General features: G+C 41.3%; 1 protein-coding gene across 2 annotated transcripts in view; it reads left to right on the plus strand.

Moving 5' to 3' along the window:
- Window positions 1–19360, plus strand: part of CLMN (calmin) — a 95228-nt gene that overhangs the window by 17407 nt on the left and 58461 nt on the right. The window contains exon 1 of one of the 2 annotated variants that reach the window (XM_040412882.1): window positions 14303–14402. The exons of the other annotated variant lie outside the window; for it this stretch is intronic. Coding sequence (XP_040268816.1) covers window positions 14378–14402 — 25 coding nt within the window. The 5' untranslated portion in view covers window positions 14303–14377. Of the gene's footprint in view, window positions 1–14302; window positions 14403–19360 lie in introns of those variants that run through there. 2 annotated transcript variants of the gene reach the window in all.

Below are 19360 nucleotides of genomic sequence, written 5' to 3' on the forward strand. Positions count from 1 at the left end.
GTGTCTCTGCCCGTTTTCAGGGCTCCTACAGTAAGTACATGACTTCAGCACTGCTATAGAGAACCTTGTATCTCAATGGCTGCAGCTAACAGTGACACCTGCAGGTGATGTGCGGTACTACACCCGTGGTCTTTACGCATAAGATCTGTAACATCAGACGTCCTAGGATTAGGCCTCATGCACACGGCCGTTGTTTTGGTCCGCATCCGAGCCGCAGTTTTGGCGGCTCGGATGCGGACCCATTCACTTTAATGGGGCCGCAAAAGATGCGGACAGCACTCCGTGGCTCCGTTCCGTGGACCGCAAAAAGAAATATAACATGTCCTATTCTTGTCCGCGCTTTGCGGACAAGAATAGGCAGTTATATTAAAGGCTGTCGGTGCCTGTCCGCAAATTGCGGAACGCACACGGACGCCACCCGTGTTTTGCGTATCCGCAATTTGCAGACCGCAAAACACACAACGGTCGTGTGCATATAGCCTTAGGCCTCATGCACCCGACCGTAGTTCGGGTCCGCATCCGAGCCGCAGTTTTGGCGGCTCGGATGCGGACCTATTCACTTTAATGGGGCCGCAAAAGATGCGGACAGCACTCCGTGTGCTGTCTGCATCCGTGGCTCCGTTCCGTGGACCGCAAAAATAAATATAACCTGTCCTATTCTTGTCCGCGCTTTGCGGACAAGAATAGGCAGTCATATTAAAGGCTGTCCGTGCCGTTCCACAAATTGCGGAACGCACACGGACGCCACCCGTGTTTTGCGGATCCGCACTTTGCGGAAAACACACAACGGTCGTGTGCATGAGGCCTTAGGAATACATTTTCTGCACCTGTTGCTGTTCCTTTGTTATTTGCACTTGTTTTATTTTGATGTTTGGAATCTGCAGAATTGGATTTTTACTACCAAGATTCGTTACAATGTTGCGATGTCACGTGACCTTGTGTCAGCGCTCAGCGGACATGAACAAAAACAGGATTAGTTTGCAAAGCGTAAAATCAGATTAAGTATTATTATGTTATTTTCAGATATTTCGTCTTGGACGTACCCCATCCCCCACAGATGGTTTCATTTCCCGTTCATTTCGTTTCATTTTTAAAGAGACACAAACCTTTAAAAAAAAAAAAAAGTGAGAATTTTTGAGTGCAAGAAGTTATGATGGATACAGGGTAGAAGCGATGAAATCTTTCCGGATTACTCAATATTGCAGATTAGCAGGTGGACGCTGACGATGTCTTGGGCTATGCAGGGGAGAGGCTGAGAGTCGAACCATTTCAGGCTATGGAGAACTGACTGTAGGTCAGGGGATTGGATCTATTGCTCCCTGTTATCAGCCATTTAAAGGGCATCTGTCAGCAGTTTTGTACCTATGACACTGGCTGACCTGTTACATGTGCGCTTGGCAGCTGAAGGCATCTGTGTTGGTCCCATGTTCATATGTGCCCGCACTGCTGAGAAATATGATGTTATAATATATGCAAATGAGGCTCTAAGAGCAACGGGGGCGTTGCCATTGCACCTAGAGGCTCTGCTCTCTCTGCAACTGCCGAGGAATAATAAAGATGTATCTTTTTAATGACGTCTGGAAGCAGCGTGCTAATTCGGGAAAAGCTGGGTGACAATACGTTTGCCATAACATATATATACCCAGGCTCGGGTAGAGGTGAATCCCCCACTGGGCCCCTGAGCAAGGTGGGGCCCTAGTCCCTAGACAGGCAGCTCACAGCCTATGTTCATGTAGATTATTTAAAAAAACACCCAGTTTATTACTATAGAGATAATCAGGTAGCTGACTTAAAGGGGTATTCCGGTAGGTAAACATTATCCCCTGTCCACAGTATAGGGGGTAACTATCAGATCGGCGGGGGGATCCTACTACGAGAATGGGGTCCCCGTACCCCCTGCAAGCCCACTGCTGCTCCCCTGAGATGACCGGAGCGGCTGGTTGCACATGCGCGTCCTCTCCATTGATTTCTATGGGAGTTCTGAAGATAGCTGAGCTCTGTAATCGCTGTACTGTGGATAAGGCCTCATGCACACAACCGTACGCATAAAAACGGATCCGCAAAAAATACGGGTGATGCTGTTTTTTTTGCAGACTGTATGCGCAACGATTCATCTTAATGGTTCCGCAAAAAAAAAAACAGAAGGTACGTGCATTCCATTTTTCGGATGTCCGTATTTCCGTTCCGGAAAAAAATAGAACATGTCCTATTATTGTCCGCATTACGGACCAGGATAGTACTGCTCTATTAGGCTCCAGCTGTTCCGTTCCGCAAAATACATCATCCGTATTTTTTTGGGCGAATCTGTTTTTTTTACAGACCGCCAAATACACACGATTGTGTGCATGAGCCCTTACGGAAATGGAATGCACACGAAGTAACTTCAGTTTTTTTTTTTGCGGACCCATTGAAATGGATGGTTCTGTATGCGGTCCGCAAAAAAAACGGAACGCACACAGAAAGAAAATACGTTTGTGTGCATGAGGCCTAAGGAATAACTTTTACCTATCGGAGTACCCCTTTAAAGGTACGGAGGCAGCACAGCCAATCTCCTGCCAGAATCTGCCATAAAATTCTCCGTTTTTTTCCCCTCTGACGTCAGAAATTGCAAAACTTTTAAAGGGATGCAGCCCACGGCCGCAAACTCCGCTTCTTCACAATAATTCCAGGATATGTGTATTATTTTCCTTCCCAGGCTGGGTCAGGACCTTCATTCTGACTGTTTCCATGGCAACACATGCCTTCTGAGCGCAAAAAGCGACAGTGCCAGCCTTCTAGGGACATCTGTCCGTAAATTTTTCCTTCTAAGCGCTTATAAATGGCAAGAGCCTCCTAAACCCCCCCTTCCCCTGTCCTCATCGTCCGCCAGCCTCTACGGCCCTGGAATCCATTAGGACTCAGTTCCCACGAGTGCTAATTTGGCGCGCCTGATATAGCAGCACAGACTTACACAGCGGAAGCGTTCGAGGGTCTGTCGAACACTGATCACTATAAAATCCTCTTATAAGGGAGACTAAAATGGTGCTACTGTGACTTTAAGAGACCCATGAAGGGTTAAAACTAAATACGCCCGACCATGTTGTCCTTTTAGAGCAAATAGCGCCTCAGTTCTAGTAAAACATCCGGCTACGGTTTGCAAATATGGGCCACAGCAAAGGATTCTGGGAGAGCAATGTAAACAGCGGGATATCGGTTATGTAGCGTCCAAGTGCCTGATGTTTACTAATTTAAAGGGGACACGCACATAAAATACAGACAGGTGGCGATTAGTGTTATTACTAGTGTGAACGTTTTTTTAGTTGTTAACACTCAACCAATATCAGGGATCAACGACCTCTGGTGCTCCAGCTGTGGGGGAACTACAACTCCCAAGAGTGCACATTTGCTTGGCTGTTTTCAGAACTCCCATAGAAGTGAACAGTGCATGCTGGGAGTTGTAGTTTCACAACAGCTAGTATACCAAAGGCTACTGACCCCTGACCTATATTAACTGGAAGCTTAGAAGAGAGCAGTATTACAGTAGTTATATTCTTGTACATAGGAGCAGTATTATAGTAGTTATATTCTTGTGCATAGGAGGCAGTATTATAGTAGTTATATTCTTGTACATAGGAGGCAGTATTATAGTAGTTATATTCTTGTACATAGGAGCAGTATTATAGTAGTTATATTCTTGTACATAGGAGCAGTATTATAGTAGTTATATTCTTGTACATAGGAGCAGTATTATAGTAGTTATATTCTTGTACATAGGAGCAGTATTATAGTAGTTATATTCTTGTACATAGGAGCAGTATTATAGTAGTTATATTCTTGTACATAGGAGCAGTATTATAGTAGTTATATTCTTGTACATAGGAGGCAGTATTATAGTAGCTATATTCTTGTACATAGGAGCAGTATTATAGTAGTTATATTCTTATACGTAGGAGCAGTATTATAGTAGTTATATTCTTGTACGTAGGAGCAGTATTATAGTAGATATATCCTTGTACATAGGAGCAGTATTATAGTAGATATATCCTTGTACATAGGAGCAGTATTATAGTAGTTATATTCTTATACGTAGGAGCAGTATTATAGTAGTTATATTCTTATACGTAGGAGCAGTATTATAGTAGTTATATTCTTGTACATAGGAGCAGTATTATAGTAGTTATATTCTTGTACATAGGAGCAGTATTATAGTAGTTATATTCTTGTACATAGGAGAAGTATTATAGTAGTTATATTCTTGTACATAGGAGGCAGTATTATAGTAGTTATATTCTTGTACATAGGAGCAGTATTATAGTAGTTATATTCTTGTACATAGGAGCAGTATTATAGCAGTTATATTCTTGTACATAGGAGCAGTATTATAGTAGTTATATTCTTGTACATAGGAGCAGTATTATAGTAGTTATATTCTTGTACATAGGAGCAGTATTATAGTAGTTATATTCTTGTACATAGGGGCAGTATTATAGTAGTTATACTCTTGTACATAGGAGCAGTATTATAGTAGTTATATTCTAGTACATAGGAGGCAGTATTATAGTAGTTATATTCTTGTACATAGGTGCAGTATTATAGTAGTTATATTCTTGTACATAGGAGGCAGTATTATAGTAGTTATATTCTTTTACATAGGTGCAGTATTATAGTAGTTATATTCTTGTACATAGGTGCAGTATTATAGTAGTTATATTCTTGTACATAGGAGCAGTATTATAGTAGCTATATTCTTGTACATAGGAGCAGTATTATAGTAGTTATATTCTTGTACATAGGAGGCAGTATTATAGTCAGTGGCGTATCTATCACGAGGCAAACAAGGCATTTGCCTAGGGCGGCACTTGCCAATGGGGCGGCAAAATGCCTTGTTTGCCCCTTGTCCCATCCATCTTATACGCCGGTATACTCAGATCCGATGATATATTCTAACCCCCAGGCGTTCCCATGGTGACAGGGACGCTTGCCTGGGGGTTAGAATATACAGGGCCACGCCGCTCACAGGAGTACATTTATAAACTGTAATCAGTAACTTTAACTTTAATCATCGCTGATCTCTTTACTTGGATACCTTACTCTTAGCTCCGGTAACAGCAGGCAGTGCGGGTGGCGCTCACTCACTGACTTCACGCGCCTGCTCCGCCTAGTCGCGTCTGTGAGTGTCGGGGAGGGGGATCTGTGGATGTCACTGTTTAGGGGGGAGATCTGTGGATGGCTCTGTTTAGGGGAGGGGGATCTGTGGATGGCACTGTTTAGGGGAGGGGGATCTGTGGATGGCACTGTTTAGGGGAGGGGGATCTGTGGATGGCACTGTTTAGGGGAGGGGGGGATCTGTGGATGGCACATAGGAAGGGGTGGGGTTTAGAGAGGAAGGGATTTGGCCTTGACAGGAAGGGGTGGGTCAAATTTATATTAAGGGGGTGCCCGAGTTTAGTCTCGCCTAGGGCAGCACAAAACCAAGATACACCACTGACTATAGTAGTTATATTCTTGTACATAGGAGACAGTATTATAGTAGTTATATTCTTGTACATTGGAGCAGTATTATAGTAGTTATATTCTTGTACATAGCAGGCAGTATTATAGTAGTTATATTCTTGTACATAGGAGCAGTATTATAGTAGTTATATTCTTATACATAGGAGCAGTATTATAGTAGTTATATTCTTGTACATAGGAGCAGTATTATAGTAGTTATATTCTTGTACATAGGAGCAGTATTATAGTAGTTATATTCTTGTACATAGGAGCAGTATTATAGTAGTTATATTCTTGTACATAGGAGGCAGTATTATAGTAGTTATATTATTGTACATAGGAGCAGTATTATAGTAGTTATATTCTTGTACATAGGAGGCAGTATTATAGTAGTTATATTCTTGTACATAGGAGGCAGTATTATAGTAGTTATATTCTTGTACATAGGAGCAGTATTATAGTAGTTATATTCTTGTACATAGGAGCAGTATTATAGTAGTTATATTCTTGTACATAGGAGGCAGTATTATAGTAGTTATATTCTTGTACATAGGAGCAGTATTATAGTGGTTATATTCTTGTACATAGGGGCAGTATTATAGTAGTTATATTATTGTACATATGAGGCAGTATTATAGTATTTATATTCTTGTACATATGAGGCAGTATTATAGTAGTTATATTCTTGTACATAGGAGCAGTTTTATATTAGTTTTATTCTTGTACATAGGAGCAGTATTATAGTAGTTATATTCTTGTACATAGGAGGCAGTATTATAGTAGTTATATTCTTGTACATAGGAGCAGTATTATAATAGTTATATTTTTGTACATAGGAGGCAGTATTATAGTAGTTATATTCTTGTACATAGGAGCAGTATTATAGTAGTTATATTCTTGTACATAGGAGCAGTATTATAGTAGTTATATTCTTGTACATAGGAGCAGTTTTATATTAGTTTTATTCTTGTACATAGGAGCAGTATTATAGTAGTTATATTCTTGTACATAGGAGTAGTATTATAGTAGTTATATTCTTGTACATAGCAAGCAATATTATAGTAGTTATATTCTTGTACATAGGAGCAGTATTATAGTAGTTATATTCTTGTACACAGCAGACAGTATTATAGTAGTTATATTCTTGTATATAGGAGCAGTATTATAATAGTTATATTCTTGTACATAGGAGCAGTATTATAGTAGTTATATTCTTGTACATAGGAGGCAGTATTATATTAGTTTTATTCTTGTACATAGGAGGCAGTATTTATCATGGACCCTTCCGCAACAGGTGGCAGGAGATTGGTGAGACTGGCAACACGTGGTTTGATCTGACATGTTTTCTGTTTGGATCAAATGACCTCTGTGTTGTTTCTGGTGGTTGCCACTATTGATGAGCGGCATAGACAATATTAGTTTTTTGCAATTTTTTGCGAATTTATTGCATAATATTTGTAATAAATTCACGATTTCTAGAATTCATGATCTCCTGTCATTATTTTCGCGATTGCACAAATCGGCACTAGTGATGCACCTAATTTTTGTGCAATACATGCAACTTCACATTTTATCAGGTCTCAGTAGTGTGACACAGTGAGGGGTTGTGTCTGGCAAGGCAGTTATTTTCCTCCCAGCATGTGCGGCTGGGCTGATTTCCAGCCAGGTGAGGTCAAATACCGGACCGGAGTTTAAGTGCCGATCCGGGTTTTGGCAGCATTTGGCTGTCCTTAAATAGGCAGCTGGGCTCAGCAGAGATGTCTCTGTTTTTAGGATCTGAGGCTTTGTACCGTGCTGTAGGGCTGAGAGCCGCACGCTGGGGAAACAGGCCCCCTAAAGCCTGCTGTGGACTACTGGACGCAGAACTGCCAGCAAGGTGACTTGTGTTATATGAACTTTCCATTGTGTGTGAATTAACACCAAGACTGCAAAGTTACGTGCTGTTTTGTGCAATTGCCTCAAGTGTGAATAAATTCTGACGTTTTGAGTTAAGAACTTCTATTTTGCCTCTGTACTGCGTCCGCTAATTCTGTCTACCAGAGCGCAACCCCACAATTGGCGGAGGATGCGGGAAAGAGCAGTGAGGCTGGAGTGAACGCCTATATTTTTGGTTTCTGCATTTTTCAGACACTGTTGTATGTCGTACAATAAACTAGATGTATTACAACCAGTGCCCCACGACAAAATGGAGGCTGTTGTGAAGGCCCTCATGGAGGCTAATCTGCAGCAGCGAGAGACAAACCTGCAGCAATGCGAGGCTAATAAGCAGCAGCAGGAGACTAACCAGTTGCTGCTACAACTTGTAATTGCTTTGCAGACAGCAGGAGCAACCCCGAGCGTCCACGATGCCCGGAAAGCAGTCTGTGCCGTGATTCATAAGATGAACCCCGCAGACGACATCGAAACCTACCTGACGATGTACGAGAAAGTGGCGATCAGGGAAAAGCTACCCCGTGACCAGTGGGCTGAGGTCGTCGCTCCATTCCTGGCATCCGATTTCCAGCGGGTGTATTTCGACTTGCCGGAAGATCAAGCGGCCGAGTACCAAAAAGTAAAGGGTGAGATTTTGGCAAGACTGGGGATGAATGCGTTGGTCCGGGCCCAGCGGGTACATGGTCTGTGAAGAATGGTTTAACCAAACATTAAAAAATATGTTGAAAAAGGTAGTGTCTAAAGATGGGAAGGACTGGGACCTCCTTCTGATCTATCTCATGTTCGCAGTACGAGAGGTACCCCAGGCCTGTACTGGGTTCTCGCCCTTCGAACTGCAAAATGGCAGACACCCTCGCGATCTCTTGGACGTGGCCAAAGACGCGTGGGAACAACAATCCACTCCACATAAAAATGTCATTGAGTACGTTACCCAGATGCAAAATCAGATAGAGACAGTGTTGCCTCTTGTTAGGGAGCTGTGGAGGCCGCTCAGCGAGCCCAGAGTCGAGTATATAATCGGCAGGCTCGGGTCCAGATCTTTAACCCGGGTGATCGGGTTTTGGTTCTGGTGCCGACCGTGGACGGTAAGTTCCTGGCTAGGTGGCAGGGGCCCTACGAGGTACTCGAGAAAATTGGAGATGTAAACTACAAGGTACACCAGCCAGGGCGGCGAAAGCCGGAGCAGGTTTACCATGTGAATTTACTCAAATTGTGGAAAGATAGGAAAACCTGTACAGAAGGCAGCCCGTGGCCGGGTTTTCTAGGAGAAGAGGTAACGGCCCCTCTGTCTGATGCAAGAGAGGCGGCAGCCTCTCCTCTAAACAGACTCAGGAGGCCAGGGAGTTCGTTAGTCGGAACACGGATGTGTTCTCGGACCTCCCTGGACGCACTTCCATAATCCAGCATGACATTGTCACTGAGCCTCAGGCAAAAGTCTGATTAAAACCATACATTGTCGGTACGCGTTGGCTTCCCTGGACGATATTGTCATCCACAGTACCGACTGGGAAAGTCACCTACCCAAAGTGCAGGCTGTAGTGGACTCCCTTCGGAAAGCTGGCCTAACCGCTAACCCCAAAAAATGTGCGATAGGGTTAGAAGAGACTAAGTACCTGGGGTATGTAATTGGGCGCGGAGTCATCAAACCCCAAGTGAACAAAATAGAGGCGATACGGAAGTGGCCCCGACCTGTCACCACTAGGCAAATAAAGTCATTCCTGGGAATGGTGGGCTATTACAGGAGGATTGTTCCCCACTTTGCTACTCTAGCCGCGCCCTTGACAGGGCTCTTGAAGGAACGAAAATTAGTGATGGTTCGCTGGGATGATCGGGCGGAAGAGGCTTTTGCTGCTTTGAAGTTGGCCCTGTGTGGGTCACCGGTTTTGGTGACTCCCGACTTCAAGATGGAGTTCGTAGTACAAACGGATGTCTCCGAAGTAGGTCTCGGTGCTGTACTGTCTCAGGAGGTCAATGGAGAGGAGCATCCTGTTGTCTTCCTCAGCCGCAAGCTCACCTCAGCCGAGACCCGGTACAGTATAGGGGAGAGAGTGCCTGGCTATCAAGTGGGCACTCGAGTCTCTCCGCTATTATTTGTTGGGGAGAAAGTTCCGCCTGGTGACTGATCTCTCCCCTCTGAAGTGGATGAGCCAGGCCAAGGACAGGAAAGCTCCAAAATCATCTTCTGAGTGGAAACCCATTACAGTCTATGGGGTCCGTAGGCTCAATTCAGCTCAGTTATGTGCCGAATCCGTCCTTTCCGTTCTACTGCTCCTATGACGGAAAGGCTGAACGATGATGTGAACTCAGCCTAAGGATTAGGATCCAGATGGAAGCACAGAGCACAGCAATAACACTGCTCTCTCTCAGAACTGCAAAAAAACAGCAGAAAATGGCTGCTGGGGAGGTTCTTATATAGTAAGGGGTAGGCAATTTCCTATTGGTTGCTAGGGATGTTGCTAAGCTCAGACAAAGACATTGCAGCCTTCTCATTGGACCACAAGCAAGAAGGGAGGTTACTGATGGAAAAAAAAATCTAGAATGTTCGTGATTACGAACATATAACACTATATTCTACATCTTTGCGAATTCTCAAAGTGCCGATATTCGCGATTAGAATATTCGCAAGCAACACTACTTGCCACACCTTCTTTTCCCAGGTGTGACTATTATGGTCATTTAACCCTCTCTATTTATTGTTGCTTCTCCCACTATGCTATGCGGTTTATAGCTTCAGTTTGAGTTGTGTATAGCTGGTGTGTGGATCTCGGCTGAGTTCCTGGTGCTGCCATAGCCACTTGCGGTTAAGTCTTTCCTTTCCCTTTTGTATTTAGTTTGGGTTCTGTGTGTTGCATTTCCCTATTGTTTGTATTAGGCCTGAAGTAGACTCCTGTTCTTCCTTCCTTTTGGAGGAACAGGTAGTCTCATCCCTGCCATTAGTACCAGGGTCTTATAGGGCTAGATAGGATTCTAAGTATTCCTGCGTATGAACTCGCCTACTTCTCGGGTCAGTTCATACTGGTTGTTAGTCAGGACTTTGATTAGGATTTTACTAGGAGGTGTCCATCACCTTTCCCTAGTTTCCAGGCCTTATTCCCTCACCCCTTTCCCTCCTATGTTCGGTGTTGTGTTTCCCTCCCACACCCGAACGTGACAGTATAATAGCAGTTATATTCTTGTACATAGGAGACAGTATTATAGTAGTTATATTCTTGTACATATGGGGCAGTATTATAGTAGGTTTATTCTTGTACATAGGAGGCGATATTATAGTAGTTATATTCTTGTACATAGGAGCAGTATTATAGTAGTTATATTCTTGTACATAGGAGGCAGTATTATAGTAGTTATATTCTTGTACATAGGAGCAGTATTATAGTAGTTATATTCTTGTACATAGGAGCAGTATTATAGTAGTTATATTCTTGTACATAGGGGGCAGTATTATAGTAGTTATATTCCTGTACATAGGAGGCAGTATTATAGTAGTTAAATTCTTGTACATAGAAGCAGTATTATAGTGGTTATATTCTTTTACATAGGAGCAGTATTATAGTAGTTATATTCTTGTACATAGGAGGCAATATTATAGTAGTTATATTCTTGTACATAGGAGCAGTATTATAGTAGTTATATTCTTGTACATAGGAGCAGTATTATAGTAGTTATATTCTTGTACATAGGAGGCAGTATTATAGTAGTTAAATTCTTGTACATAGAAGCAGTATTATAGTAGTTATATTCTTGTACATAGGAGCAGTATTATAGTAGTTATATTCTTGTACATAGGAGGCGATATTATAGTAGTTATATTCTTGTACATAGGAGCAGTATTATAGTAGTTATATTCTTGTACATAGGAGCAGTATTATAGTAGTTATATTCTTGTACATAGGAGCAGTATTATAGTAGTTATATTCTTGTACATAGGGGGCAGTATTATAGCAGTTATATTCCTGTACATAGGAGGCAGTATTATAGTAGTTATATTCTTGTACATAGGAGCAGTATTATAGTGGTTATATTCTTGTACATAGGAGGCAGTATTATAGTAGTTATATTCTTGTACATAGGAGCAGTATTATAGTAGTTATATTCTTGTACATAGGAGCAGTATTATAGTAGTTATATTCTTGTACATAGGAGGCAGTTTTATAGTAGTTATATTCTTGTACATAGGAGCAGTATTATAGTAGTTATATTCTTGTACATAGGAGCAGTATTATAGTAGTTATATTCTTGTACATAGGGGGCAGTATTATAGTAGTTATATTCTTGTACATAGGAGCAGTATTATAGTAGTTATATTCTTGTACATAGGAGGCAGTATTATAGTAGTAATATTCTTGTACATAGGAGCAGTATTTTAGTAGTTATATTCTTGTACATAGGAGCAGTATTATAGTAGTTATATTCTTGTACATAGGAGCAGTATTATAGTAGTTATATTCTTGTACATAGGAGCAGTATTATAGTAGTTATATTCTTGTACATAGGAGGCAGTATTATAGTAGTTATATTTTTGTACATAGGAGCAGTATTATAGTAGTTATATTCTTGTACATAGGAGCAGTATTATAGTAGTTATATTCTTGTACATAGGAGCAGTATTATAGTAGTTATATTCTTGTACATAGGAGGCAGTATTATAGTAGTTATATCTTTGTACATATGAGCAGTATTATAGTAGTTATATTCGTGTACATAGATGGCAGTATTATAGTAGTTATATTGTACATAGGAGCAGTATTATAGTAGTTATATTCCTGTACATAGGAGGCAGTATTATAGTAGTTATATCCTTGTACATAGGAGGTAGTATTATAGTAGTTATATTCTTGTACATAGGAGGCAGTATTATAGTAGTTATATTCTAGTACATAGGAGCAGTATTATAGTAGTTATATTCTTGTACATAGGAGCAGTATTATAGTAGTTATATTCTTGTACATAGGAGCAGTATTATAGTAGTTATATTCTTGTACATATGAGCAGTATTATAGTAGTTATATTCTTGTACATAGGAGCAGTATTATAGTAGTTATATTCTTGTACATAGGAGCAGTATTATAGTAGTTATATTCTTGTACATAAGAGCAGTATTATAGTAGTTATATTCTTGTACATAGGAGGCAATATTATAGTAGTTATATTCTTGTACATAGGAGGCAGTATTATAGTAGTTATATTCTTGTACATAGGAGGCAGTATTATAGTAGTTATATTCTTGTACATAGGAGCAGTATTATAGTAGTTATATTCTTGTACATAGGAGCAAGTATTATAGCAGTTATATTCTTGTACATAGGAGCAGTATTATAGTAGTTATATTCTTGTACATAGGAGGCAGTATTATAGTAGTTATATTCTTGTACCTAGGAGGCAGTATTATAGTAGTTATATTCTTGTACATAGGAGGCAGTATTATAGTAGATATATTCTAGTACATAGGAGCAGTATTATAGTAGTTATATTCTTGTACATAGGAGCAGTATTATAGTAGTTATATTCTTGTACATAGGAGCAGTATTATAGTAGTTATATTCTTGTACATAGGAGCAGTATTATAGTAGTTATATTCTTGTACATAGGAGCAGTATTATAGTAGTTATATTCTTGTACATAGGAGGCAGTATTATAGTAGTTATATTCTTGTAGATAGGAGCAGTATTATAGTAGTTATATTGTACATAGGAGCAGTATTATAGTAGTTATATTCTTGTACATTGGAGCAGTATTATAGTAGTTATATTCTTGCACATAGGAGCAGTATTATAGTAGTTATATTCTTGTACATAGGAGGCAGTATTATAGTAGTTATATTCTTGTACATAGGAGCAGTATTATAGTAGTTATATTCTTGTACATAGGAGGCAGTATTATAGTAGTTATATTCTTGTACATAGGAGCAGTATTATAGTAGTTATATTCTTGTACATAGGAGGCAGTATTATAGTAGTTATATTCCTGTACATAGGAGACACTATTATAGTAGTTATATTCTTGTACATAGGTGGCAGTATTATAGTAGTTATATTCCTGTACATAGGAGACACTATTATAGTAGGTATATTCTTGTACATAGGAGCAGTATTATAGTAGTTATATCCTTGTACATAGGAGGCAGTATTATAGTAGTTATATTCCTGTACATAGGAGACACTATTATAGTAGTTATATTCTTGTACATAGGAGCAGTATTATAGTAGTTATATCCTTGTACATAGGAGGCAGTATTATAGTAGTTATATTCTTGTACATAGGAGGCAGTATTATAGTAGTTATATTCTTGTACATAGGAGCAGTATTATAGTAGTTATATCCTTGTACATAGGAGGCAGTATTATAGTAGTTATATCCTTGTACATAAGGAGCAGTATTATAGTAGTTATATCCTTGTACATAAGGAGCAGGAGGTGCACAGTAGAAGGCCCCTCCCTGGGTGAAGTGAATATAAATTATGTGCAGTATCCTGAGGCATGATGTGAGGGTCATTTAGAAGTTTTTATGATAGCGTCTGCTCGGGAATGATCTCTGCACTGTTGATGCCCTCTAATAGCCGGTTCAGCTCTGCTGTGTTATCTGTGTAGCAGCCACTTGTTTCCTGCAGCAGTCTGGCAGCTACTGTCACTCACTTTGTCCCCATTGCACTAATTACTATTATATAAGTGACAAGTTCCTGCGCTGTTTATAGAGAAGAGGATCCTGGGAGCTGCTCCACTTTATTAATGTGCAGTAGTAATTGTGTCTCTGCTCATTAACCCTTATGGGTAAGCAGTGGGGCCAGTTCCGGTAACTGGTGTCGCACACCTATGGTGTATCATAGGGTGTGGGTGCCTTGATTAAACACACATCTCTATGGGCAGGGTTACTGCAGGTGTACATTAATGTATGGTATTCACCAGGCTGACAACACCTTCATTCCAGGCACATTACCTGTGCACTGTGACTGCACCTCTCGGATCTGCTGCCTGCCATGGAGCTCGGGAAAACTTACTGGGGTAGGAAAGCTCTGTTACCTTCCAGGCCTGCTTGAACACCATGGGGGTTGTACTGCAGGTCAGCTATAAACGTGGAGGTGTTGTTCTGCTCAGCATCTTGAGGGTTATTCTTGGAACTTGAAGGCATAGCTTCCCAGCATAGGAGTTGTGGTTAGGACACCTCGCTAAGCATGAGAGTTGTAGTTCCGACACATACCTCTTAGCTGAGAATTTTTGGAATTGTAGTTCTAATCTCTACAGAAGTAGCTGCCACCATAAGCTGATCACGGTAGGGGTTGTAGTCAGATGTATCATGTGAGAGTCACGTGAGTCCTAGTTTTTGCACATGTAATAGTAGTTACATGGCCTATGTAAACATGATAGGAGTTGTAGTATGGATATATGACAGAGTAGGTGTATTGCTTGTTTAATCATCATCGGAGTTGTAGTTCTGATATATCTAATAGATACATGGCTGCTGTAAACATCCTAGGAGTTGTAGTTCTGACACATGTATTAGTAGATACATGGCTGCTCTAAACATCCTAGGAGTTGTAGTTCGGACACATGTATTAGTAGATACATGGCTGCTCTACGTATCATAGGAGTTGTAGTTCTGACACATGTATTAGTAGATACATGGCTGCTCTACGTATCATAGGAGTTGTAGTTCTGACACATGTATTAGTAGATACATGGCTGCTGTAAACATCATAGGAGTTGTAGTTCTGACACATGTATTAGTAGATCCATGGCTGCTCTAAACATCATAGGAGTTGTAGTTCTGACACATGTATTAGTAGATACATGGCTGCTGTAAACATCATAGGAGTTGTAGTTCTGACACATGTATTAGTAGATACATGGCTGCTGTAAACATCATAGGAGTTGTAGTTCTGATATATCTAATAGATACATGGCTGCTGTAAACATCCTAGGAGTTGTAGTTCTGACACATGTATTAGTAGATACATGGCTGCTCTAAACATCCTAGGAGTTGTAGTTCGGACACCTGTATTAGTAGATACATGGCTGCTCTACGTATCATAGGAGTTGTAGTTCTGACACATGTATTAGTAGATACATGGCTGCTCTACGTATCATAGGAGTTGTAGTTCTGACACATGTATTAGTAGATACATGGCTGCTGTAAACATCATAGGAGTTGTAGTTCTGACACATGTATTAGTAGATACATGGCTGCTCTAAACATCATAGGAGTTGTAGTTCTGACACATGTATTAGTAGATACATGGCTGCTGTAAACATCATAGGAGTTGTAGTTCTGACACATGTATTAGTAGATACATGGCTGCTGTAAACATCATAGGAGTTGTAGTTCTGACACATGTATTAGTAGATACATGGCAGCTCTAAACATCATAGGAGTTGTAGTTCTGACACATGTATTAGTAGATACATGGCAGCTCTAAACATCCTAGGAGTTGTAGTTCTGACACATGTAATAGTAGATACATGGCTGCTCTAATCATCATAGGAGTTGTAGTTCTGACACATGTATTAGTAGATCCATGGCTGCTCTATGTATCATAGGAGTTGTAGTTCGGACACATGTATTAGTAGATACATGGCTGCTCTATGTATCATAGGAGTTGTAGTTCTGACACATGTATTAGTAGATACATGGCTGCTCTAAACATCATAGGAGTTGTAGTTCTGACACATGTATTATTAGATACATGGCTGCTCTAAACATCATAGGAGTTGTAGTTCTGACACATGTATTAGTAGATACATGGCTGCTCTAAACATCATAGGAGTTGTAGTTCTGACACATGTATTATTAGATACATGGCTGCTCTAAACATCATAGGAGTTGTAGTTCTGACACATGTATTAGTAGATACATGGCTGCTCTAATCATCATAGGAGTTGTAGTTCGGACACATCTATTAGTAGATCCATGGCTGCTCTAAACATCATAGGAGTTGTAGTTCTGACACATGTATTAGTAGATACATGGCTGCTCTACGTATCGTAGGAGTTGTAGTCTGGCCCATGTAATAGCTAAACGCCTTGTCCAAACACCATGGGCGCGGTAGCCCGGGCACATAGAGCATTGTATGTATGACGGCTGTTGATCAATGAGAAATGTCTGCATAGTATTTGTGTAAGGCTTCTATTCATGGACAGAATGGCGTAAATGAGTAATGAAGTGTATAGAGTAACGCTCAGTGGGAGAGCTGCACCATATAGTTATAGAAAAATGTTGTTTTTATATTATGCTGCATCAGAACCATTACTTTTCATGGGATCCGCAGGATCAGCCCTTTCTGTTTTTCGTGAACCATAATGATGTTTAGATAGAATTGTAAACAGAAGAATGTAGGTCACATGTTCTCCGCGCTACATTGTTTCATCCATAGTCAGCTTCTTAGGCCTAGTTCACACCAACTGTGTGTGATCCATGGCCGTATTGCGGGCTGCAATACACGGCCACAGTTCCGTGTGCATTCCGCATCACGGATGCGGACCCATTCACTTCAATGGGTCCGCAAATCCGGAATTGCGGAACGGCAGGCACGGAACGGGACCCCTCGGAAGCACTACGGAGTGCTTCCGTGGGGTTGCGTCCCGTACTTCCGTTCCGCAAAAAGATAGAACATGTCCTATCCTTTTGCGGAACGGCCGGATCGCGGACCCATTAAAGTGAATGGGTCCGCGAGCCGATGCGGCTGACCTACGGCCGGCGATCGTGCATTGCGGCCCGCAATTTGTGGGCCGCAGCACGGGTCACACACGTTTGTGTGAACTCGGCCTTGGAATCCAGCTTCGAGTGGAGGCCTCATCTTCTTGGAAAATTCAGGAAAATTATAGAGGAGCCTAAAATCTGGAAACAGTTGTAAATATTTATAAATATTACCGACAAATTAAAAAGCCTAAAAACTGGAAAAAGTTGTAAATAAAATTCATAAATATTAAAGAAAGAGTGAAAAGCCTAAAAACTGGAGAAAGCAGTAAATATTTATCTACATTAATGAAGAGCTTATAAGCTGGAAAAACGAATAAATATCCACAAATATTAAAGTGTTTATTACTGGAGAAATTAAAACTCCTCTACTCCACCAGATTGCTTCCAGTGTTGTATTTTATTTAACAAGCGGATTTCCAGTTCCAATGAAATGTACTGAACGTTATCGGCGTCTAGCCTTCTTCAGAACACTGAAAGAGCCGCAGCGTGTAGAGAATTACCCACAACCAGCAGCAGATAGGGTGGAGGAACCAAAATGGCCCTGGTCGGTGCTGGGTCTAAACTGGGCAGCAGCCCTATAGGAATGGTGCCATGAGCACACGCACGGTGCCATCAATTGGATAGCGGCTGCGCATGATATTGCAGCCCAGGTCTATTCGTTTGAACGGGACAGAGCTGCGCCTAGGACATGGTCAGAATAATAGGACTCGCACGTGTTTATATATACACTCACCTAAAGAATTATTAGGAACACCTGTTCTATTTCTCATTAATGCAATTATCTAGTCAACCAATCATATGGCAGTTGCTTCAATGCATTTAGGGGGGTGCTCCTGGTCAAGACAATCTCCTGAACTCCAAACTGAATGTCAGAATGGGAAGAAAGGTGATTTAAGCAATTTTGAGCGTGGCATGGTTGTTGGTGCCAGACGGGCCGGTCTGAGTATTTCACAATCTGCTCAGTTACTGGGATTTTCACGCACAACCATTTCTAGGGTTTACAAAGAATGGTGTGAAAAGGGAAAAACATCCAGTATGCGGCAGTCCTGTGGGCAAAAATGCCTTGTGGATGCTGGAGGTCAGAGGAGAATGGGCCGACTGATTCAAGCTGATAGAAGAGCAACGTTGACTGAAATAACCCCTCGTTACAACCGAGGTCTGCAGCAAAGCATTTGTGAAGCCACAACACGCACAACCTTGAGGCGGATGGGCTACAACAGCAGAAGACCCCACCGGGTACCACTCATCTCCACTACAAATAGGAAAAAGAGGCTACAGTTTGCACAAGCTCACCAAAATTGGACTGTTGAAGACTGGAAAAATGTTGCCTGGTCTGATGAGTCTTGATTTCTGTTGAGACATTCAAATGGAAGAGTCCGAATTTGGTGTAAACAGAATGAGAACATGTATCCATCCTCTGATGGCTACTTCCAGCAGGATAATGCACCATGTCACAAAGCTCCAATCATTTCACATTGGTTTCTTGAACATGACAATGAGTTCACTGGACTAAAATGGCCCCACAGTCACCAGATCTCAACCCAATAGAGCATCTTTGGGATGTGGTGGAACAGGAGCTTCGTGCCCTGGATGTGCATCCCTCAAATCTCCATCAACTGCAAGATGCTATCCTATCAATATGGGCCAACATTTCTAAAGAATGCTATCAGCACCTTGTGGAATCAATGCCACGTAGAATTAAGGCAGTTCTGAAGGCAAAAGGGGGTCCAACACCGTATTAGTATGGGGGCACTAATAATTCTTTAGGTGAGTGTATATCCAGCATGCTGACAGTTTCCTTTTCATTATAAAACACAACTTCTTTAGATCGATACCTCCTAGCCTGGCAGCTCCCATACAGTCTATATCCTATACTTCTATCGCTGTGGGTATCTGACTGGCGTGTCCCATACTGCATGACATCCCTCCTAGTATGTGAGTCACACCGCTCAGCACAGATCACAGGAGTGGAAATACTCGGGGTGTGGAAATGTGGGTGTATCCGGAATATCTAATGATTTCTAAACTTAACTCGTCTATAAAAACAACTGTTACACAACAAGCCGGAACAGCGCCGCCAATTATCCGGGGTTCAGTCCGTGGCTCGCAAGGTGTCGTTACTATTTAGCTTCTTTGTTATTTTGCTCTATTGCTCGCTATTATCCGCCATGACAGGCCGGGAGGGGGGGTCACTATTAGGCCTCATGCACATGACCGTTATTCGGGTCCGCATCAGAGCCACATTTTTTGCGGCTCGGGTGCGGAC

This window comes from Bufo bufo, chromosome 11 (genome assembly GCF_905171765.1).
Source record: "Bufo bufo chromosome 11, aBufBuf1.1, whole genome shotgun sequence".
Lineage (NCBI taxonomy): Eukaryota > Metazoa > Chordata > Amphibia > Anura > Bufonidae > Bufo > Bufo bufo.